The sequence below is a fragment of the Triturus cristatus genome, chromosome 10 (genome assembly GCF_964204655.1).
Source record: "Triturus cristatus chromosome 10, aTriCri1.1, whole genome shotgun sequence".
NCBI classification, from domain to species: domain Eukaryota; kingdom Metazoa; phylum Chordata; class Amphibia; order Caudata; family Salamandridae; genus Triturus; species Triturus cristatus.
The window spans coordinates 163,606,845-163,632,118 of record NC_140593.1 but is presented as its reverse complement, the minus strand read 5'-3'; the positions used below and the strand labels follow the sequence as shown (position 1 = coordinate 163,632,118).

The following is a 25,274-nucleotide window of genomic DNA, read 5'->3' as shown; positions in this document are numbered from 1 at the left end:
CCTATCTTAGGGGGGACTCATATATAGCAAAGAGGGAGGTTTAGCCTTTGCCATTACTTCAACTGGAAAAATTGAGTTAGCTGTTTTAAACTGACTCTCTAGTCTGCAGAGTCAAAAAGTACAACTTTGACCTAGTCGTACTCGAGGTGGCACTAATGCTGCAATCCACTAAAGACACCTCAATTTACAGGACCTAGGCACTCATGGTACCATATACTAGGGACTTACAAACAAGTTGGCCTATGGCAATTAGGGACAAGCCAATGAACCGCGTACCATTTTAAGGTTCAGAGCACATGCACTGAGTCCGGTTTAGCAGGGTTAATGGCATTTTAGAGCCATTACACCAGTACCTAGTAATCGAAATGGAGGCAGAAAGTGGGGGTAAACCTGCCAAAAGCCTATTTACTTGCATGCAGTTAAGTGTAAATTACACTGTGCATGCAAACGCCACCGGGTTCTCTCAGATACTGGACTACATCACCATTCTAGCACTCTTTAAAAACCAAAAAAACACATTGCAAGTAATTTCATGGAAAGCAAGAGAATTGTGAATTTGTCTAAAAAAAGCAGGCAAAAAATCATAGCTGTTGGCAGCTTAGAATATAAATGTCCATTGATATAAGAAAAGACTATGATGTTAGAGCCAAGGGAAGCAGTAGAACATACATATTAAAAGGATTGGGTGACATCTAAGGAAATCCTGTATGGATATTAATAGCCTGGGATAGGAAGTAACCTTCTGCCTACGAGCCAACTTTCAATCTCATCTCTGTAAGCCTGAGCATTAAATCATGGTCAACAGTGTCATGCCACAAAAAAATGCATTAGGATGAGGATACTAAAACTCTTTGCATTAATTACTAGGTTAAAGTCATACACTATGGATAGCAGTACTTGCTCAGTACTTTGGTTGAGGTGGAATGCTGACTTCACATCGTCGAAGATATATTTCTCTTAAACAAGTGCAGATAAGTGGTTGGCTACAATATATACTACAGCTTTGGCTTCAGTACTGAAAATACTGATCAACCAGTACCCAGATGGGACAACAGAGTTTACTTCTTCTCTCGTCAGGAAAGGCACAGCAAATGTCTCTTTTAAATTATCTGGCAATGCTGATGCCATATCTATGTATATGTATGTATGTATGTATCTGGTATTTCTATAGTGCAAACCTAGCCAAATGGAAGCAGAGTGATGTACATGGTCAAAGGCAAGCTTAAAGTCAGCGAGTATTAGGAGAGGAAGGGGAGTTGTGGACGGTTAATGCATTGCGATGTAGTGTTTTCTAAAGAAGTGAGTCTTCAACACTTTGCTATATGGGAGCAGCATTGGAGCAGTTCTGGTGGATATAAGGATGTTGTTGCAGATGCTGGGTGCATAGATGATAAAGGCCAGTTGTCTTGTTGAACAAGTTACTTACCTTCGGTAACGATGTATCTGTAAGAAACATTAGCTAGTTAGATTCCTCACCTTAGAATATCCCCAGGCGTCAGACTGGATCCGGAAGATTTTTCGTCAGCAATACCCCTTGCGCATCGCTAGGCGTCGTCTGCGGCTCCGCGTCCGTCGTCGGCGTCGTGCGCCGGAATGACGTCGGAGTACTTAGACGCCGCCCTCGCGCGCTGACGTCAGTTCTTGTACATAGCTTTCCGCGCCAGGAACGCAGAGCCATGCAAAAGACCGACACTGGTGCCATAAATAAAATCTAGGGGCCTGAAAAGGATAACCTTAACCCTAGATGTCAGTTCGCAGAACGGGGAGGATGGGTGGGTCGGTGAGGAATCTAACTAACTAATGTTTCTTACAGATACATCGTTACCGAAGGTAAGTAACTTGTTCATCTAAAAGAAACACGTTAGTTAGATTCCTCACCTTAGAATAGATACCCAAGCAATACCGTCCCCGGTGGTGGGTCTGCGAACCAAGATCACACCAGAAAGTCCTGGAGGACAGAACGGCCAAAGAAGCCATCCCTCCGGACTTGGCTGTCAAGGCAATAATGCCTGGCAAACGTGTGTAGCGAAGCCCACGTTGCCGCCTGACAGATGTCCTGCAAAGGGACACCCCGTCCCAAAGCAGTAGTAGCCGCCGTGGCCCGAGTAGAATGGGCGCGCAGCCCAACAGGAGGGTCCTTTTTTGCCAAGGAATAACAAATTTTGAAGCACAAAACGACCCACCGAGAGATGGTCCGTTTGTGCACAGCTTTCCCCTTCTTAGCACCCACGTATCCAACGAAAAGTTGGTCGTCCACCCGGAACTGCTTTGTGCGGTCCAGATAAAAGGAGAGCGCACGTTTTGGGTCCAGACGGTGGAGCCTCTCTTCCTCTTTGGAAGGATGCGGAGGCGGAAAGAAGGTGGGCAAGGTGACAGACTGCCCAAGATGAAATGGAGTCACCACTTTCGGAAGAAAGGAGGGACGAGGCCGAAGGACAACCTTGTCCGGATGAACAGAGAGAAAAGGAGGCTTTGAAGATAAAGCCTGGAGCTCACTCACCCGTCTAGCCGAGGTGATGGCTACCAGAAAAGCAGTCTTAAGCGTCAGCAGACGAAGAGGACAATTATGAAGAGGCTCAAAGGGAGCACACATTAGAAATGTGAGAACAAGATTCAAGTCCCACTGAGGCATTACAAAAGGGACAGGAGGGAATGTGTGAGTAATGCCTTTTAGAAAGCGAGTAACTACAGGGGACTTGAAAAGAGAAGGCTGATCAGGAAGCCGCAAGAAGGCAGAGATGGCAGCAAGATAACCTTTCAAGGTGCCCAGGGCAGAGCCCTGCCGGGCCGAAGAAAGAGGAGAACCTCAGAAAGAGGGGCGGAAAGGGGATCCACAGCCTTTGCTGTGCACCATGCCACAAATTTGTTCCACCGGCAGGCGTATACCGTCTTTGTGGAGGGACGCCTGGCTGCCAGAATGATATCACAGACTTCAGGAGGCAAGTCAAATGGCATCAACTGCCGCCGCTCAATCTCCACGCATGGAGGTGGAGGCTGGACAGGTTCGGGTGGAGGACCGTCCCCTGCTGCTGCGACAGAAGATCCTCCCGAAGGGGCAGACGTATCGGAGGATCGGTCAACATACTGAGTAGCTCGGGATACCAGTACCTTCGTGCCCAATCCGGAGCCACCAAGATGACTTGGGCCCGGTCGCGCCTGATCTTCTTCAGCACTCTGGGCAGAAGTGGTATAGGCGGAAAGGCGTACAACAGACCGCAACTCCACTCGCGACGAAAAGCGTCGCCGAGCGAGTGTCGCCTTGGAAATTCCAGCGCGCAGAACTGCTGACATTGCGCGTTCTCTTCGGTGGCGAATAGATCTAACCAAGGCTCTCCCCACTGCTGAAAGAGACCTTGCGCCACCTTGGAGTTCAGACGCCATTCGTGATCCATCATGCACCGACGGCTGAGTTTGTCTGCTCTGGCGTTCAGAGAGCCCGCCAGATGTTGAACCACTAGGGTGACGCCCTGGTGTTCCAGCCACGTCCAGAGGCGCAGAGCCTCCTGACAAAGGGTCCACGACCCCACCCCGCCCTGTTTGTTGCAATACCACATGGCGGTGGTGTTGTCCGTGAACACCTGCACGACACTTCCCCTGACAGAGGGAAGGAAGGCTTTCAGTGCAAGTCGGATCGCTCTCAACTCCAACAGGTTGATGTGGAGGCGAGACTCCGCCAGAGACCAGAGGCCTCTGATCTCCGCCTCTCCCATATGGCCACCCCATCCCAGGAGGGACGCCTCCGTCACTACGACATGCTCCGGTTGGGGAAGTGAGAGGCTCTTGCCCGTGACCCAATCGTGGTCCCTGAGCCACCACTGCAACTGCTGTGCAGTGCCCTCCGAGATCAAGACATGGTCGGACAGGTTGCCGTGATGCTGGGCCCACTGAAACTTCAGGTCCCACTGCAGAGCCCGCATGCGCCGCCTGGCGTGATGCACTAGTAGGATGCAGGAGGCCATCAGCCCCAGAAGCCGCAACACTAGCCTGACCGAAACCCAGGATAGAGGCCGAAAGATGGGAATCAGGGCCTGTATATCCCGGACCCGCTGTTCCGGGGGATGAACCCGGAACTGCGCCGAATCGAGAACCGCTCCGATGAAAAGGAGCTTCTGAGAGGGGCTCAGGTGTGACTTCGGCACGTTGATGGAAAACCCCAGCAAATGCAGGAGATCCGCCGTAGTCTGGAGGTGGGAGACGACTGCCTGGGGCGAGCCCGCCTTCAACAACCAGTCGTCGAGATAGGGGAAGACTGGAACCCCTGATCTGCGCAGATGAGCTGCGACCACCGCCATCACTTTCGTGAACACCCGAGGGGCACTGGTGAGGCCCAAGGGGAGCACGGTAAACTGAAAGTGCTCTTGACCCACCGTGAACCGCAGGTAACGCCGGTGGGCCGGCAGGACGGGGATGTGGAAATATGCGTCCTGCAAGTCCAACCACCCCACACAGTCTCTAGGGTCTAGGGCAGCTAGAACCTGAGCCAAAGTTAACATCTTGAACCTTGAAGGCATTGACGTTCCGGAGGTCCAAGATAGGGCGTAGGCCCCCTTTGCCCTTCTTGGGAACCAGAAAGTAGTGGGAATAACAACCACGACCTACTTCTGGGCTCGGAACGCGCTCGACGGCCCCCTTGGCCAAGAGGGCCGAAACTTCCTCGTGGAGAAGATTCAAATGATCCCCTGAGATACGGTGGTGCTGCGGTGGCATGGCTGGAGGGGTCGTCTCGAAGGGGAGGGAGTAGCCCCTTCGGACGATTTGCAGCACCCACCTGTCCGATGTGATGGACCGCCAGTGGAGCAGGTGATGGCGAACTCTGCCGCCCACTGGCGTGGAATGGGCCTGAAAGCTCGGACTAGGAAGGCTTTGAGGCGGATGCTGCCGGGGTGGATGTGGGCTGACCGCGTCGTCCTCCATAACCGCCTCGGCGGAAACCACGTCCGCGACCGCGCGCAGGCTGGTTCTGCGGCTGGTGGCTAGGCGGACGTGAGGAGGCACCCCTTCCTTGGCCACGAAAGGGGCAAAAGGCGGAAGTTTGCGACCGCGGGGCCGAGAGGCCCAAGGACTTGGCCGTAGCCCGGGAGTCCTTAAAGAGATTCAGCGCACTGTCCGCTTTCTCACCAAAAAGGCGAGTGCCATCAAAGGGCATGTCCATGAGAGTGCTCTGGACATCACCCGAAAAGTACGTGGACCGCAGCCAGGCGTGACGTCTAAGCGCCACCGTGGTAGAAATCGCCCTACCCAGCGAGTCCGTAGTGTCAAGCCCACATCTGATAGCATGTCGTGCTGCATCCCTCCCATCGGCCAGAGCCTGGGTAAGTCGTGTCTGGACCTCCTCCGGACACAGGGGCAGCACGTCCTCCACCGTATCCCACAGAGAGTGGGAATAACGGTCCAAAAGACAGGCGGTGTTCAAGGACCGCAGGCCCAAACTATGGGAGGAGAACAGCTTTTTGCCAAACTGTTCCAGTCTCTTGGAATCCCGGTCCGGCGGAGCGGTCGGGAAGGAGGATTGGGAGGTAGAGGCCTGTATAACCAGGCTCTCGGGGGTAGGGTGTTGGGACAGAAAACTGGGGTCGCCCGGAGCAGGGCGGTGGCGCCTGGCGACATTCCTATCCACAGGAGGGACTGTGGAGGGCTTGGACCAGGTGCCCTGCAGAACGTCAATGAGGGCATCATTGAATTGCAGCAGAGGCTCAGTGGAGCTTGCTGCAGACTGAAGCACCTCAGTGAGGACGTTAGTCCTCACAGCCACGGCAGGTAGCTCGAGCCCAAGGGCTGCGGCCGCCTTGCGCAGCACCACAGAGAAAGCCGCGCCCTCCTCCGAAGCCATAGTCGGAGGAGAGATGAATCCAGTGTCTGGAGAGGTATCCAGACCACTGGCCTCCCCCAGTTCATCTGCCCAGTCCTGTGACAGCTGAGCCTGAACGGCCATAGGATCCTCGGATCCCTCCCAGTCGCCCCCGTCATCCGATTCCTGGTATGCAGGAGGAAGGATCGGAGCCGGACGATAGACATAATGTGTCTCCAGCGGCGCCGAACGCGGCGTCCATCAACGCCGTAGCGGCGCCGGGCCCGGAGCGGGGCTGAACTGGGGCTCGACGCCGAGCGGAGCCGGCGTCGGAGGTGGTACCGGTGTCGACGCCGGCGGAGGAGGCGTGACGAGGTCGACCGGCGTCGGCGGGGACTCGGGAACGGGTCCCTCGGGCACTTGCGGCGTCGAGGCCGGCGCCGTCAACGGCGCCGGGGCCGGAGCCGCCGGCAGACAAGGTTGCCCAGTCGGGTCCGCGGGGCCCGAAGGCGCGCAAGCGGGCATCGACGGCGGAGCCAGGTTCCTCATGGCCGAGAGGAAGGCACTGACTTCCGCCGGCGTCGCGTCAGTCCCAGGGACCGGCGGGTATGGGGACTTGCGCGGCGCCTGCGGCTCCGCTGGAGCCGCGGGGGTGGAACCACCCTGACCCTCGGCCGAGTCGCGCGACCGGCGAGGGGAGTCCGAAGAGCGGTGTCGCCTCTTGGACTTCTTGGAGTGCTTCGACTTACCCGAAGACTTGGAGCCAGACGATCGATGATGACGTCGGCTGCGGCTCTGCGACCGATCCTTGGACCTCCTCCTGGACCGGGATCGAGAGGGGCGCGGAGCCGAGTGGCGAAGCTCGAGAAGCTTACGGGACCGCTCCCGTCTAGCCTTCGAGGTCAGGGCCTTGCAGTCCGAACACGACTCCGCGTCGTGGTCGAGGCCCAAACAGTAAAGGCACTGGCGGTGATGGTCCGTAACCGACATCAAGCGGTTGCAGTCAGCACAGGCTTTAAAACCAGGCATCCTACCGGCACCGGAGTCGAGACAAGATCAAAAAGGATCAAAAAACTTAGTCAAAAAAGACTAAAAGGGGTAGCTCTCCCGGATCTGCGCTTACTGGCGCGGAAAATAGAAGAACTGACGTCAGCGTGCGAGGGCGGCGTCTGAGTACTCCGACGACGTCATTCCGGCGCACGACGCCGACGATGGACGCGGAGCCGCAGACGACGCCTAGCGACGCGCAAGGGGTATTGCTGACGAAAAATCTTCCGGATCCAGTCTGACGCCTTGGGATTTTCTAAGGTGAGGAATCTAACTAACGTGTTTCTTTCAGATTTATCTCTTTTAAAATTTTTAGTCTGTAGTTTGCTCGTGTCCTGGCTGTGGGAATGGCGAGAGCCACCAGAGAGTTGGTGATGGTCTACAAGATAAGTGGCGGTGCTGGTTGTGATGGCTCTGTAAATGATGTAGCTAGTTTCGAAGATAGGGATGTCTGGAAAGGGGAGCTAATGGAGTTCCAACAGGGTGGGGATAATAAGATCACATTTCTTCAGGCCCTAGATGCTGCAGGGTGTAGGATGCCCATCAGAGTGTGAAATCTGGGAGGCCATAAAAAAGCTGTTACCATAAGAAAATGGTAGAGAATTCTATATAGAGAAGTGATGACCATGTAGTTTAGATTCCTAGGAATTTAAGAAGGACATGAATCGAAGGCAGAGTCAGATCTCAGAGCGCCATTTGAAGGTCCTCCTCCTCAATTAACGGATAAAACAGTGTAAGATGTTAATCTTATATCTTGAGAGCAATATTTGATCAGTGTACATTATATCAATCCTTTTGGAGATAAACTGACATCTTCTGGAGACGAGTGCTTAAACTCACAATTGAACTGATAAATTCACTAGCCATCACAACTTTAGGTAAACTTTCATTTGTTTCTTTAACTTATTTGGAATCATGTTCTGGCTGCATTACAACTAAAAGCATTCCAATTAATAAGCAACGGAAAGGACATGTGGTGTAATAGCTAAGTTAATGACAATGGATTGAGGGGACCTGCATTCTAATCCCAGAACCTCATTCCAGAAATGTGATCAATTCTTTTTACATAAGTTTGTCATCCTGTTGCTCAGTTCTGACGTCTGGCAAAAAATGTGAGTGCTGATGAACAGCTAATGTATGTACGAAGTAGGACATAAATAAATGGACATTTACAAGGGACAAATTGAAGTGAGCTTTGTGAGCAATGACTGTGCTCCACATTCAGATATTTTTTTTTTTTTATAATTTTTTTTATTAAACCAATTCGACAGTCATACAGCAGATATCCATTAGCAATCGATTTCAGGTACAATCGGGCACAAATTACACAATGCAATACATGTTACAAGCAGTGTTACCTAGCGGTCTGGGGGATACATGAGCCTCATCGACAGTCTGCCTGCTCGGTGGGGGACACACATCGTCTCTATAATGATTCCAGGCTCCCCATACCTTAATCCACTTTCCGGGGCAGTCCCTGGCAACAAACACCGACTTTTCCCTCCACATGCACCAATCTAGGTCCTCCTTCCACTTCCCCAGCCCGGGCGACTATGCCGCACCACATTCAGATATTTAATGAGGAACTCACGCGGATATGGTCTTCTCACGAGGCTCAGGAGGAAGGCCAACCGTCAGTTGCTTCTGATGAGACAGAAGGTCTGTACATGCCTATGCAAAGGGAGGAAATGTGTGGTTAATGTACTTCTGAAGCAAGGTAAATAACGATAAAAATGACAGCTTTTCAGGCATAAAAGCTCAGAAAGTGAGTATGAATTATGCCTTGATATTAAACATAGCTTTTTAAAGACTACATAAACAGAAAACTGATCTGTAATCATAGATTCCTCAGTCTTGTTGTGTATGCAGATTGGCAATCTTTAAACCTAATCAAAATGCGGGAATGTCCATTAGTGTGTTTAGTTTCCCTCAGGTAAATACGATTTCCAATCACATTGTTCTAATCATCCAACTATGGCATCTTAATCTACACAACCGACATTCATATACATTTTGTTGTATATCACGGTAATGGGAAAAGATAAATGTCATGCTGGACAACATTGTTTTATGTCCTACGTCAGCTATCCTATGATAGAAAATGAAGATATAAGAATATTCTGAACTTGAATCTTTGGACATTAGACATATGTTTTCATTGTCTCGGATCATTTCGTTTTCACCATGTATATGTTTGTGTGATTCATTGTATGTATTCTTTGTTGTAGTAAAGTGGGTTTCTGCTGCAGTAACCCCCCCACTTTTTGCCTGATATCTGATGCAGTTTGACTGAGTGTGCACTGCGTCCCTGCTAATCAGGTTCCCAGTGCCTGTGTTCTTTCCCATAACGGTACCTTTGTTTCCACAACTGGCAGACGTCTGGCCCACATGTATGTCCCTTATAAAAGGTACCAGTGGTCCCAAGGGCATTGTAACCAGAGAGGGTCTCTAAGGGATGCACCATGTATTGTGCCACCCTCAGAGACCCCTCACCTAACACACATACACTGCCATTGCACACTGTGTTGTGGTGCAGATCAAACCTAAGAGTCGGCATGGCACAGACCCCTGTTTGCAATGCCCACCCAACACTGCCTGTGGCATAGGTAAGTCACCATTCTGGCAGGCCTCACAGCCCTAATGCAGGAGTCACTATAGCACAGGTGAGGGCATAGCTGCATGAGCAATATGTCCCTACAGAGTCCAAGTCCATTCTTAGACATTGTAAATTAAATTCCATGAAGCCATATTGAGTACATGGTACAAACTCTACAGCTCCATAATGGTTTTACTGAATGCTAAGAAGTTTGGTATCAAACTTCTCAGCATAATAAACCCCCAACGATGACAGTGTTGGATTTAATATAAAATGCACCCAGAGGGCATCTTAGAGATGCCCCCTGAAAAATGACCAACTCCCTCGTGTTCAGCTGACTGGTCTGCATCTGTCTGCCATAAACAGACATGTTTCTAACCCCCAGAGGTGAGAGACCTTGTGCCCTTGTGGGTTAGAAACAAAGCCTGCTTGGGTGGAGGAGCTACACACCTACCCTCTAGCAAGCACATTATTCAGGGAGGTGAGCCTCAAAGGCTTCCTGACCTTTGTAATGCTAAGCTTGGGCTTCTCCAGCCAGAGGAGCTGCCCACCCGCCTGACCCAACCCCACTTTGGCAGCAAGGTCAGCTGGAAAATTAGGAGACAGGCGAGGTGTGTCCTCTCTCAGCTAGGACCACCCCAAAGGTGTCCAGAGCTGAAGTGACCCCCTCCTTAGGAAATCATCCATCTTGAAGGATTTTACCGAATCTGGTTAGGGTGATGCCCCCACCCCAAAGGGAGGGGACATTCTAAGAGTGTAGTCACCCTAAAGGCAAAAAGCTCATTGGCTACCATCTGCCAGTACCTGTAACGCCCCTAAATGCAGTATTTAGGGGCACCCCTGAATCTTGATCCTCAGATTCTTGCAACCTAAGAAGAAGACGGACGAAGAAGATGCTGCGCAGCAAAGCAAGAAGAAACCTACTGTTTTAGCCCCAGCCCTACTGGCCTTTCTCCTGCTCCTCGAGCCTGCAAAGAATACGATGAATGTCCTGTGACCAGCGACGTCCAAGAACCCCAGGAAGACTACTGCCCTTCAATAAAAACCAGATCTCCTGAGGACAGCGATCCTGTTCAGAAAACTCCGACACCAAGGATTCTGGATCCAGGCAGATCCGCGACCCCTGCACCCACTGCATCCAATGCCCATTGCCTGAGTAGCTCACCTGTCCAGTGAAGTCTCCCTGTCCATCTTGACCTTGTCTCCATCGGTCGCAGACCTCTCCTGGACCCCCCAAAGTTGCCTGCAGCCTCTACACGAAGGGTCCCTCTCACCGCAACTGGCTCCAACCCCAAAGATCCGACACCAAAAGGCACCCCCGCATCCTCAGCCATTCGGCCTTGGGGAGCTCAACAAACAGTGCCTCGACATCCCCTAGCCCTCCAACTTACCCGCCCAGCCGGTGGTCAAATTCAACATGCCTCCTGGTCCGAGCCTGCAGCCTTTTTGTGTGACCGACAACCGCCATTGAAACACAATAGGCGCCCGATGCTTATTTTGCACTCTGCATCCTACCGCCCCTATGCAGCTGTTAGTGTAGATTTGGTGCTGCTTTGTGGCTCCCCTGTGCTGATATTTGTGAGAAAGTGCCATCTTTCTTGCATGGTATGCCCCCACTTTTTGCTAAATTGCTGAATGTACTTCGATTGAGTGTACCCTGGGTTCTTGCCAATCAGGTGCCCAGGGCCTATGTTCCTTCCTTAAACCACACAAACTCCAAATTGGCAAACCCTAGCCACATGTCAGCCCCTAGTAAATGGTACCCTATGTACCCAGGGCCTTGTGACCAGGGAAGGCCTCTAAGGGCTGCAGCACTCATTGTGCCACCCTCAGAGACCCTGTACCCTTACACACACACACTGCCCTTGCAGGCTGAGTGTCTGGGTGCAGGACAAAACAAAGAGTCGACATGGCACACATCACTGTGTACCATGCCCATCACCTACACTGCCAAGGCATATGTCAGCCACCCCTCTAGCTGGGTGCATTACGCCTATGGTGTGGGCACAGGAGCAGGAGCCCTGTGCCCCTACAGTACCCGGGTCCATTCCTGGGCACTGTAAGTGCAGTGCTGTCATTTAAGAATACATGGTGCTGAGAGCTTGTCAAACACGAGCTCCACAGCACCATATTGGCAACACTGAAGCCTGGGAAGTTTGGTATCAAACTTCTCAGCACATTGAACCCACACTGATGCCAGTGTAGGATTTAATGTACTAAGCACCCCAGAGGGCATCTTAGAAGATGCCCCCTTACAGCTAACTTGCAATCCACGTCTGCTCTGAGGCTGCCCAGGCTGCCACACAGCAGACACGTTGCTGGACCCCTGGGTGGGAGGGCCCCTGCTCTCCCGGGCCTGCAACAATGCACATCCTGGGTGAGGTGAGAAATCTCCTCCCCCAGGATGAGAAAAGGGAAGCTTCAAAGGCATGCCGCCAGTTGGAGTTTCCCCAGGCCACTGCAACCCCCCACTCTGGCGGGAAGCTTGGCCGGAAACCCCATACAAGGACAGGGGATGTGCCAGCCTGCCCACCCCACCCCTCAGGTGGGGGAGGCGAGGTGAAGCACATCTCCGGGCTCTCGCCATCTTGAAGATGGGAGGCCCTACCCTATCAGGATTAGGCTACTGCCCCCCTCCCACAGGAGAGAGGCAGGATAGGGGGTGTACCCACCCCAGGACAAGGACCCATTGGTCCCTGGCCTTCACCTACCTGTAACGCCCCTAAATCTAGTATTTAGGGGCCCCCTGAACCTTCCTTCCTCAGATTCCAGATAGAAAAACGACAAGAAGAGCAAGAAGACCAAAGACCTGCCCTGCAGCTGCTAAAAAGAGAAGAAGACACCAACTGCTTTGGCCCCAGCCCTACCGGCCTGTCGACTCTCGAACCTGCACCAGCGCGGCATCCCACGTGGCCAGCAACCTCACCAACCCCGGAGGACCTGGCTACCTTTTAGCTCTAAGCCCCTGGGACTCCCACGAGTAGAGGCTCTACTCAAGAAACCTACTTGCTATCCCTGGCACCAGCCCGGGACCGCGGACCCAACACACTCTGCACCAGCCAAGCCTGGCCAGTGCCGGAGTGGACAAAGACCCAGAGGACGACCCCACGGCGACTGTGACCCAGAGTCCGGCACCCAAGGACCCCCCTCGACATCCCGGAAGAAGCCTGCAGCCTCAGAACCAAGTGCCACCCCAGCCGCGATCAACCAGAGGGTAAGATTCCCGACGTCAAAAGGCACCCCTGCACCCGGCGCCCTGCGACCCCCTGTGCCCAATCCCGGGGTACCCACCTAACCTTCAACTACCCAACTTACCTCTCGAAGTGGTGGTGGCACCTGAAACATCCTCGTCCCCGAGCCTGCAGCCTCTTTCCAAACCGGAACATTCCCATTGATTTCCATTGAGCGCCCTAAGGCTCAAAAGCACCCTGCACCCAGCCGCCCGAGTGGCCCTGGCAGTGCCCTCTCTACACTAACCTACTTCCCCACTTGCCCTGAGTAAGTGACCAGGAGCCCAGCTCCCACAGCCGCGTGGCTTGCCAGACAGCAGCCACCAACCAAGGCCCCCCTATCCCTCATAGGATAACATTGGGCCCAACTCTCTCTGCACCCGGCCGTCCTGAAACCGCTGAGGGTGAACCAACTGTACCTACCTGACACTGGGGGACCCCTGAGTCCATGCCCGGAATTTCAACACTACCAGTCGAGTACTTACCCTTAAACCGCTAACTTCATTTTCCTCATAGGGTAACATTGACTGGCTTTTTCTTCAAAAATCTTCTAAGTGTGAACTTTTCAAAACTGCAAAAATCCACCAAAAATCAGCCAAGTGACAAAAACGAATTTACTCACCTGCTCCTAGGTGAGCTCCCAGTGCTGGATCTTGGTGCCCAGCCCTGACTCTGAAAAGTGTTCACAACTATACTTACTTCTAACTCATTTTTCTCCCATAGGAAACCATTGTCTGCTTTTCTGTGAAATTTCTTCTAAGTGTCTACTTTTGCAAATTTGAAATATTCTTTTAAAATCGTACCATTTCTGCAAACGAAATTACTTACCTGCTTTTGATAAGGACCCCAGTCCTGGGTCTAGGCACCCAGTCCTGGATTACTAAAGTAACGATAAAGTACTCTACCTGCAATTTGAATTTCTTGCCATAGAGATCCATTGAATGTTTTCTGTGAAATATTTTCTAAGTGCTAACTTTTGAAATAGCTAAATATTATTTAAAAATCATTACAGTTATTAAGTCGACTTTCATCACTTGATTCTGAATACTGACCCCAGGCTGGTTCTAGGATCCAGACCTGGAATTCCAAAAGTAATCTAAAAAGTAATTTATTACAAATAACCTGAATTTACCATTGAGCTCAATGCATTGTAATGTTTAGGAAATAGGATTGTTTATTGCAACCAACTGTGACTGTTTACACAAATTTATTGCTTGAAACAAAAGTATTTATATTCAACCTCTCATTCTGAGAAAGTATATTTTTACCCCCTTTGTGGTTCTAAAAATAAAACAAGCATATATTTTATATATACAAATCATAGGCCTAGAGTTCAGTTATTGAGTGTGTGAAACCATTTGCTGACTGAGTGTGTACAATAAATGCTTTACACTGTCCTCTGGTACTGCCTTACTGCTCGACCAAGCTACCACTTTTTGAGAGTAAGGTCATACCTAACTTTGACCTCTATCAGCCTCTGGGGGACTGTGGACTCTGTACACCCTGTACCTATTAGGGAACAGTATATACAGAGCCACTTTCTCACATTGGTGGATCAGCGGTGGGATACAAACTTGCATTTGTTGGACTACTTGGTTACCATCTGATCACACGACAGAACTCTTAAAAATTGCCTTTAGAATTCTGATTGGTTTTTCCAAAATTACTAAAAGTCTTGCTAGGGCCTTGCTTAAGTCCCATTAGAATTTTAGAAAAATAAAAGTCACTATAGTCAGGGTAGAGGGTTAGAACTGTCAGGTTAGAATGTCTCAAACAAATCCAGCTATTAGTGATAATAATAACATGGACCTGGTGGAGGAGCTCGACCTCACACCTTACTTACACTTGTCTTTCAAGGAATTGAGGTCCTTATGTAAACTCAAAAATTTACAAATGGTTCAGCATCCAACCAAACAAGGGCTCCAGGAGCTCCTGGCTGAGTATGCTAAAGACCACCCATCTGAACATGGTGATAGCCAGTCAGATGGGGAAAGGGAATCAGGGGAGGAGGATAGCAACCTCCCCATACTATTCCCTAGGGAGGAGATGGCACCCATACCCTCCAACTCCAGACATAGCATCTGGGCACCTAGAGACCACACAGGTGGCTCTGGTCCCAGAGACAACACTGGGGGACCCCCCAGTGAAGAGGACAGCCTTGTGAGGCTGGCCAAAAGAATAGATCTAGAGTCCAGGCTCCTGGCTCTAGAAAAGGAAAGGAGAGAGATGGGTTTAGCACCCATCAATGGTGGCAGCAATAATAAAAACAAGGATAGGGAGGAAACTTCTGACCTTAAAATCCCCAAAGGGATTGTCCCTAAATTTGAGGAAGGTGATGATATCACCAAATGGTTCACAGCCTTTGAGAGGGCTTGTGATATCAGGAAAGTAAAGAAACCTCTCTGGGGGGCACTCCTGTGGGAACTGTTCTCTGGTAACTGCAGGGACAGGCTTCTGACTCTCTCTGGGCCAGAAGCAGGATCCTATGACCTCATGAAGAAAGCTCTGATTGAGGGATTTGGATTCACCACTGAGGAGTATAGAATTAGATTCAGGGGGGCTCACAAAACCCAGACCCAGTCCTGGATCGATTTTGTAGATTTCTCAGTGAAGACACTGGATGGTTGGTTAGCTGGACATGGTGTGCAGGATTTTACTGGATTGTACAATTTATTCATGAAGGAACATATTTTGAGTAACTGCACAAATGAAAAGTTGCATCAGCATTTGGTAGACCTAGGTCTAATTTCTCCCCAAGAATTGGGAAAGAAGGCAGACCACTGGGTCAAGACTAGGGTGACCAAGACAACCACTGGGGGTGACCAAAAGAAGGTGGTCACAAAACCTCCCCAGGGGAAAGGTGGTGAGAATCCCCAAGATAAAAAGTCTGAGTCTTCCAAAGGGCCCCAAAAACCTGTTCAGGTGGGTGGGACCCAAACTACTCCCTATGTGCCCCAACCATATAGGGGGAAGAACTTTGATCCCTTAAAGGCCTGGTGTAATACCTGTAAGAAGCAGGGGCACCTAACTGTATCTTGCCCCCAAAACAAAGCCCCTAAGGCACCCAGTACAGCCACTCCTGGGGCAGCAAGTATACAAATGGGATCAGAGGTGTACCCTGAGCAAATCTGGGAACCCACTGAAGCAAGTTTAGTCTCCTTGGGAGAAGTGGAGTTTGCCACTGTGGCTGTGTGGCCCCCCAACTTAAAGAAATACTTACAGTACCCCTGGGTAAATGGAACTAGGGTAGAAGCTCTGAGGGATACAGGTGCCAGTGTCACTATGGTGAAAGACACACTGGTTTCCCCTGAGCAATACTTGATTGGGAAGTCTTACCCAGTCACCAACGCTGACAGTGTCACCACTAGTCATCCCATGGCCATGGTAACATTAGGCTGGGGGGGGGGGTTACTGGCCTGAAACAGGTAGTGGTCTCTCCAAAGTTGCCAGCTGCATGCCTGCTTGGAAATGATCTGGAAACCTCAGCCTGGGCTGAGGTTGAGTTAAAAGCCCATGCAGCCATGCTGGGCATCCCTGAATTGGTGTGTGTGCAAACCAGAGCACAGAGCAAGAGGAAGGGTGAAAAAGTAGGTTTGGAGCCTGGAATAATGGCCCAACCAACCAAGAGGAAGGGCAAGGAGACTGGGGGACCAGCTTCTGTACAGCCAAACACTCAGAACCCCTCTCCCCCTGGAGAGGATGTAGATACCCCTGAGGGAACTGAGTCCATGGAGCTTGACCCTTACCAGGTTGAACTCTTGGGCCCAGGGGGACCCTCTAGGGAAGAGCTGTGCCAGGGCCAGCGAGACTGCCCCACTCTTGAAAGCCTGAGACAACAAGCTGCTTCAGAAGCCAGGGGAGATGTCAGTGGTACCCACAGAGCTTATTGGGAAGAGGGATTACTGTATGCTGAGGCAAGAGACCCCACTCCTGGAGCCACCAGGAGGGTGGTAGTGCCACAGAAGTACAGGGAGTTCCTCCTAACTTTGGCTCATGACATCCCCCTAGCTGGCCATCTGGGGCAATCCAAAACTTGGGAAAGGTTAGTGAGTCACTTTTACTGGCCCCAGATGCACCAAAAGGTGAAGGAGTTTGTCAGCTCCTGTGTTACCTGTCAGGCCAGTGGCAAGACAGGTGGCCACCCAAAGGCCCCCCTCATTCCACTACCGGTGGTGGGGGTCCCCTTTGAAAGGGTAGGTGTGGACATTGTGGGTCCACTTGAACCTCCCACAGCCTCAGGGAACAAATTCATTCTAGTAGTAGTGGATCATGCTACTAGGTACCCTGAAGCAATTCCACTTAGGACTACTACAGCTCCTGCAGTAGCCAAGGCCCTCCTGGGTGTCTTCACCAGGGTGGGTTTTCCTAAGGAGGTGGTTTCAGACAGAGGTTCCAACTTCATGTCTGCTTACCTAACACACATGTGGAAAGAGTGTGGAGTGCAGTACAAGTTTACTACACCCTACCACCCACAAACCAATGGCCTTGTTGAGAGGTTCAACAAGACATTGAAAGGTATAATCATGGGACTCCCTGAGAAACTCAAAAGGAGGTGGGATGTCCTGTTACCATGCTTGCTTTTCGCTTACAGGGAAGTGCCACAGAAGGGAGTAGGTTTCTCACCCTTTGAACTTCTGTTTGGTCATCCTGTAAGGGGACCACTATGTCTTGTAAAAGAGGGCTGGGAGAGGCCTCTTCAGGAACCCAAACAAGACATAGTGGACTATGTGCTTGGCCTAAGGTCCAGAATGGCTGAGTATATGGAAAAGGCATCCAAGAACCTTGAGGCCAGCCAGGAGCTCCAGAAGCACTGGTATGACCAAAAAGCTGCACTGGTTGAATTTCAACCAGGGCAACAGGTGTGGGTTTTGGAGCCAGTGGCACCAAGGGCTCTCCAAGACAAATGGAGTGGCCCTTACCCTATCCTAGAGAGAAAGAGTGAGGTCACCTATCTAGTTGACCTGGGCACTAGCAGGACACCCAAAAGGGTCATCCATGTGAACCGCCTTAAACTCTACAATGATAGGGCTGACATCACCATGCTGATGGTGACTGATGAAGAACAGGAAGCAGAGAGTGAGCCACTCCCTGACCTCCTATCCTACAGCCCAAAAGATGGGTCAGTAGATGGTGTGATTTTCTCAGACACCCTCTCTGCCCAACAGCAGACTGACTGCAAGCAAGTCTTGCAACAATATGCTAGCCTCTTTTCCCTGACCCCTGGTCTGACAAGCTGGTGTACCCATGATGTGGACACTGGGGACAGTGCACCTGTCAAGAACAAAATCTATCGACAGTCAGATCAAGTCAAGGAAAGCATCAAAGCTGAGGTCAGCAAGATGCTGGAGTTAGGGGTCATTGAGCCTTCAGAGAGCCCCTGGGCTAGCCCAGTGGTTCTGGTCCCCAAACCTCATCAACAGGGTGAAAAGAGAGAGATGAGGTTCTGTGTGGACTATAGAGGGCTCAACTCTGTCACCAAGACAGATGCTCACCCTATCCCAAGAGAAGATGAACTGATAGACAAATTGGGGGCTGCCAAATTTCTCAGTACCTTTGACTTAACTGCAGGGTACTGGCAGATTGGCATGGCCCCAGGAGCAAAAGAAAAGACAGCATTCTCCACCCCTGATGGGCATTATCAGTTTACTGTGATGCCCTTTGGGTTAAAGAATGCCCCTGCCACCTTCCAGAGGTTGGTGAACCATGTCCTGGCTGGGTTGGAGTCCTTTAGTGCAGCTTATCTTGATGATATTGCTGTCTTTAGCTCCACCTGGCAGGATCACCTGATCCACCTTGGGAAGGTTTTAGAGGCTCTGCAGAGTGCAGGTCTCACTATCAAGGCATCCAAATGCCAGATAGGGCAGGGCACTGTGGTGTACTTGGGCCACCTTGTAGGTGGAGGCCAGGTACAGCCCTTACAACCCAAAATCCAGGCCATCATGGACTGGATAGCTCCAACAACCCAGACCCAAGTCAGGGCATTCCTTGGCTTGACTGGGTACTACAGGAGGTTTGTGAAGGGGTATGGGTCCATTGTGACCCCCCTCACAGAACTCACCTCCAAGAAAATGCCCAAGAAAGTTAACTGGACAGTTAGTTGTCAAAAGGCTTTTGACACCCTAAAAGAAGCAATGTGCTCAGCACCAATTCTAAAAGCTCCAGATTATGCCAAGCAGTTCATAGTGCAGACTGATGCCTCTGAGCTAGGGATAGGAGCGGTCCTATCCCAGACCAATGATGAAGGCCAAGACCAACCTGTTGCTTTTATAAGCAGAAGACTACTCCCTAGAGAGCAGCGTTGGAGTGCCATTGAGAGGGAGGCCTTTGCTGTGGTTTGGTCCCTGAAGAAGCTGAGGCCATACTTGTTTGGCACTCACTTCCTAGTTCAAACTGACCACAGACCTCTCAGATGGCTAATGCAGATGAAAGGGGAAAATCCAAAACTACTGAGGTGGTCCATCTCCCTACAGGGAATGGACTTTGAAGTGGAACACAGACCAGGGACTGCCCATGCCAATGCAGATGGACTTTCCAGGTTCTTCCACTTAGACAATGAAGACTCCATAGGACAAGGTTAGTCTCATCACCTTTCGTTTGGGGGGGTTGTGTGAGAAAGTGCCATCTTTCTTGCATGGTATGCCCCCACTTTTTGCTAAATTGCTGAATGTACTTCGATTGAGTGTACCCTGGGTTCCTGCCAATCAGGTGCCCAGGGCCTATGTTCCTTCCTTAAACCACACAAACTCCAAATTGGCAAACCCTAGCCACATGTCAGCCCCTAGTAAATGGTACCCTAGGTACCCAGGGCCTTGTGACCAGGGAAGGCCTCTAAGGGCTGCAGCACTCATTGTGCCACCCTCAGAGACCCTGTACCCTTACACACACACACTGCCCTTGCAGGCTGAGTGTCTGGGTGCAGGACAAAACAAAGAGTCGACATGGCACACATCACTGTGTACCATGCCCATCACCTACACTGCCAAGGCATATGTCAGCCACCCCTCTAGCTGGGTGCATTACGCCTATGGTGTGGGCACAGGAGCAGGAGCCCTGTGCCCCTACAGTACCCGGGTCCATTCCTGGGCACTGTAAGTGCAGTGCTGTCATTTAAGAATACATGGTGCTGAGAGCTTGTCAAACACGAGCTCCACAGCACCATATTGGCAACACTGAAGCCTGGGAAGTTTGGTATCAAACTTCTCAGCACATTGAACCCACACTGATGCCAGTGTAGGATTTAATGTACTAAGCACCCCAGAGGGCATCTTAGAAGATGCCCCCTTACAGCTAACTTGCAATCCACGTCTGCTCTGAGGCTGCCCAGGCTGCCACACAGCAGACACGTTGCTGTACCCCTGGGTGGGAGGGCCCCTGCTCTCCCGGGCCTGCAACAATGCACATCCTGGGTGAGGTGAGAAATCTCCTCCCCCAGGATGAGAAAAGGGAAGCTTCAAAGGCATGCCGCCAGTTGGAGTTTCCCCAGGCCACTGCAACCCCCCACTCTGGCGGGAAGCTTGGCCGGAAACCCCATACAAGGACAGGGGATGTGCCAGCCTGCCCACCCCACCCCTCAGGTGGGGGAGGCGAGGTGAAGCACATCTCCGGGCTCTCGCCATCTTGAAGATGGGAGGCCCTACCCTATCAGGATTAGGCTACTGCCCCCCTCCCACAGGAGAGAGGCAGGATAGGGGGTGTACCCACCCCAGGACAAGGACCCATTGGTCCCTGGCCTTCACCTACCTGGAACGCCCCTAAATCTAGTATTTAGGGGCCCCCTGAACCTTCCTTCCTCAGATTCCAGATAGAAAAACGACAAGAAGAGCAAGAAGACCAAAGACCTGCCCTGCAGCTGCTAAAAAGAGAAGAAGACACCAACTGCTTTGGCCCCAGCCCTACCGGCCTGTCGACTCTCGAACCTGCACCAGCGCGGCATCCCACGTGGCCAGCAACCTCACCAACCCCGGAGGACCTGGCTACCTTTTAGCTCTAAGCCCCTGGGACTCCCACGAGTAGAGGCTCTACTCAAGAAACCTACTTGCTATCCCTGGCACCAGCCCGGGACCGCGGACCCAACACACTCTGCACCAGCCAAGCCTGGCCAGTGCCGGAGTGGACAAAGACCCAGAGGACGACCCCACGGCGACTGTGACCCAGAGTCCGGCACCCAAGGACCCCCCTCGACATCCCGGAAGAAGCCTGCAGCCTCAGAACCAAGTGCCACCCCAGCCGCGATCAACCAGAGGGTAAGATTCCCGACGTCAAAAGGCACCCCTGCACCCGGCGCCCTGCGACCCCCTGTGCCCAATCCCGGGGTACCCACCTAACCTACAACTACCCAACTTACCTCTCGAAGTGGTGGTGGCCACTGAAACATCCTCGTCCCCGAGCCTGCAGCCTCTTTCCAAACCGGAACATTCCCATTGATTTCCATTGAGCGCCCTAAGGCTCAAAAGCACCCTGCACCCAGCCGCCCGAGTGGCCCTGGCAGTGCCCTCTCTACACTAACCTACTTCCCCACTTGCCCTGAGTAAGTGACCAGGAGCCCAGCTCCCACAGCCGCGTGGCTTGCCAGACAGCCGCCACCAACCAAGGCCCCCCTATCCCTCATAGGATAACATTGGGCCCAACTCTCTCTGCACCCGGCCGTCCTGAAACCGCTGAGGGTGAACCAACTGTACCTACCTGACACTGGGGGACCCCTGAGTCCATGCCCGGAATTTCAACACTACCAGTCGAGTACTTACCCTTAAACCGCTAACTTCATTTTCCTCATAGGGTAACATTGACTGGCTTTTTCTTCAAAAATCTTCTAAGTGTGAACTTTTCAAAACTGCAAAAATTCACCAAAAATCAGCCAAGTGACAAAAACGAATTTACTCACCTGCTCCTAGGTGAGCTCCCAGTGCTGGATCTTGGTGCCCAGCCCTGACTCTGAAAAGTGTTCACAACTATACTTACTTCTAACTCATTTTTCTCCCATAGGAAACCATTGTCTGCTTTTCTGTGAAATTTCTTCTAAGTGTCTACTTTTGCAAATTTGAAATATTCTTTTAAAATCGTACCATTTCTGCAAACGAAATTACTTACCTGCTTTTGATAAGGACCCCAGTCCTGGGTCTAGGCACCCAGTCCTGGATTACTAAAGTAACGATAAAGTACTCTACCTGCAATTTGAATTTCTTGCCATAGAGATCCATTGAATGTTTTCTGTGAAATATTTTCTAAGTGCTAACTTTTGAAATAGCTAAATATTATTTAAAAATCATTACAGTTATTAAGTCGACTTTCATCACTTGATTCTGAATACTGACCCCAGGCTGGTTCTAGGATCCAGACCTGGAATTCCAAAAGTAATCTAAAAAGTAATTTATTACAAATAACCTGAATTTACCATTGAGCTCAATGCATTGTAATGTTTAGGAAATAGGATTGTTTATTGCAACCAACTGTGACTGTTTACACAAATTTATTGCTTGAAACAAAAGTATTTATATTCAACCTCTCATTCTGAGAAAGTATATTTTTACCCCCTTTGTGGTTCTAAAAATAAAACAAGCATATATTTTATATATACAAATCATTGGCCTAGAGTTCAGTTATTGAGTGTGTGAAACCATTTGCTGACTGAGTGTGTACAATAAATGCTTTACACTGTCCTCTGGTACTGCCTTACTGCTCGACCAAGCTACCACTTTTTGAGAGTAAGGTCATACCTAACTTTGACCTCTATCAGCCTCTGGGGGACTGTGGACTCTGTACACCCTGTACCTATTAGGGAACAGTATATACAGAGCCACTTTCTCACAATATTAACCTCTGAGGCCTGTGCCCTGAAACCGAGGGTACTTACCTGCAAACCATGCCTCTTCGAGGTGCCCCCAGCCTCCACTGATTTACATTGGGCCGAGTGACCTCTGCACCCGGCAGCTTCGGTACCACTGGTGGTGCAGTACCTACCTGAACCTTGACCAGTGTTGGCCCAAACCCCCGAAGACTGGGACTGTAAGTCGAATACTTACCTGCTAATGCATAACATTGTTTTCCTCCCATAGGGTTGCACTGCATTTACAAAACCTATTGCATACAAAAGTTTTTCCATTTCTATTACAAAGTTCAACTGTTCTAATTTTATAATACAAAAGTAATTCTAATACTGTAAAGAATTTACTACTGCCTTGCAAAACAATTCTTAAACTGCTTGAAAAATACTACTGATTTTGAAAATGTTACTTACCTGCAACTGAGTTCCTCTTGGTTCTAGAAATAAAATAACAAAATATCTTCTTATACAAAACAATTGGTCTGGATTCAGTCTTTGAGTGCATGCTATCACTTCTTGCCTGAGTGTGTACAATAAATGCTTAACGCTACCCTCTGATAAGCCTAGCTGCTCGACCACACTACCACAAACGAAGCTTTAAGTATTATCTACTTAAGCCACTGGAAATGTATTGGACTCTCGGCACACTATACCTTACTTTGGTATAGTATATACAGAGCCAGCTTCATACATTTGTGCTATGGGCAGCTGATCATTCGCAAAAAAAAAAAAAAGGTGAAAAAAGGAAATAAATGTTAGATGTATGACAATAAAATTAATATATTGAATTAGAAACTGCTTTTTGATTTGTGACTGTGGTTTTCTTCCTTTTTTGAATATTGGTTTGATTTATATCTAAAAACAAAAATTGTTATTCTCTCTGGAAGGGATCATTTCTGGACCCTTTGCAATCATTGTTGAATGGTCAACATTTTTCCAATTCTTGGTGAAGAATTGTGTCACCCGACAGAACTATTTGTAGTTTATAAATGGGAAAGAATGGCAGCCGGGTTGCTGATGGTCTCTAGATCATGCTACCTGTTTCTCAACTCCACTATCTTCTGACAATGTTTTTGGTGTCTGGATTGACCCAATGTCATCTTTGAGGCTAGCAAAGTCTTATATGCTTATTTGTCAGTTATCACAACATTTCCAAGAGACTGGTGGATACCGCGGACATGGATTTTGTCCTAGTAGCTGTACTCATAAACGGGTGATCAAAGTGGGTTCAAAGAACTGCTGCAGACTGGGGAAGCACTCGCACACAGTGTTTGTTACTGGTGGTTTTGAGTTTTCGCTGGAGGCGTCTTCTTGACTCACACATGCAAACTCTCTTGATCTCACCACATCTGCAATCCTCTCTGGTGTTGAGACTGGCGGCAGCAGTACGGCTGATGGTGCAGAAGGTGACTGCCTGGAAGTTGCAGCAACGATGTTGGAATCAAGTGAAAGACAGGTAATTCGGGAAAATCACAAATCAGAACATTCTCCCTGCATTCAAGAGGTAACCGAAGAATCTGACCCATCTTCTAGGAGACATTTTCATTATAATTTTGCTAACGTATCTAAAAACACCACACTGGGCATCTGGTAACTGAAATGCAGTCGGGGAGCAGGACTTCTGTTGTAATCTCTTATGCTCTATGTCGTAATGGTACAGTCCTTGCCTCCCTCCTGGCCTGCCCTGTTGGTACGGTCAGGCAGGGAGCTTACGGTGGAATGTTGACAGCTAAGTGTTCTATTGTTAGGAGAGCGGATGACTAGAATAAACAGAGTCACACTCACCTCCGTCTGGTGCCTCATTCTTCGATATTACACTGGCGACGTTCTGCGGAGGGGGCAGCTGGTCATCTCCCCTTTTAATTTTCTCTCATGTTACTGACAAGAGTGCGAGATGGACGGTGTCCAGGTCCCTTGCCTCGATTGAAGGACTCTGATGACTGTTCTGTTTCACCCAGTTGTGCTGTGACCCTGCTTCCTGTGTGCCTCGTCCAGCCTTCACGTACCCCTACCGGCGAGAAACGGTCTGCTCTCAACAGCCTGTCAGCCTGATTCCAGTGGTCCTGTGCGGGGCAGCGCATTTCAACGAAGGTTTCCCTCAGTCACGAGCCACATCGGTCATTTGGGGTCTCTTCGAGTGCTGTACCTTGTTCTGGTGGGTCCGGAGCTCTGTGGTGTTCATCGGCGTAGTGCAGGCTCACACCGGGAGTCACTGTGTTGCTGCTTAAGCCACTTTCCTATCAGCTCTGGCGGACGTTCCAGTCAGCTGTTGTTTCGTGGAGGCGCTGTCTTCCTGGATGTCGCTCAGCCCCGCCTCTGGGTATCGTATTGCCGGCGCACCAGTTCTCGAGGGCCGGTCTACAGCCTCCAGATCCAACTACGATCTACAGTTTACAAGTAAGATCCTTCCAGTGTCTTCCTGCAGCAAGGGCGCTATCTGGTCACTGTGATACGCACACATGGTGCGTTCCCTCTGTGCTTAGCCTTTGAAAAGACAATCTTCACGTACTTTTCCTGTGATACGCACACTGTCTCCTGGCAGCGAGAGTGTTATTTTGTCACTGTGATACGCACACATGGTGCGTGCCTTCCATGCATAGTCTACGAGAATACAACTTTCACGTATCTTTCCTGTGATACGCACACACTGTGCGTGCTGTCCTTGTATTTTATTGAGCTTTCTACTTTCAATACTGTGATACGCACACAAGGGGCGCGCATCACCATAGTCCTAGAATTAAACGTGTTCCCCTGCACTGTGATACGCACACATAATGCTGGGATTCCATCTCA

The 25,274-nt window shown here is 50.3% G+C and overlaps 1 protein-coding gene across 3 annotated transcripts in view; it reads right to left on the bottom strand.

Moving 5' to 3' along the window:
• Positions 1-25,274, bottom strand: part of PHKA1 (phosphorylase kinase regulatory subunit alpha 1) — a 1,109,231-nt gene that overhangs the window by 312,139 nt on the left and 771,818 nt on the right. For all 3 annotated transcript variants that reach the window (XM_085630734.1, XM_085630735.1, XM_085630736.1), the window contains exon 23: positions 8,427-8,506. In XM_085630734.1, the coding sequence (XP_085486860.1) occupies positions 8,427-8,506 (80 nt within the window). The remainder of the gene's footprint in view (positions 1-8,426; positions 8,507-25,274) is intronic.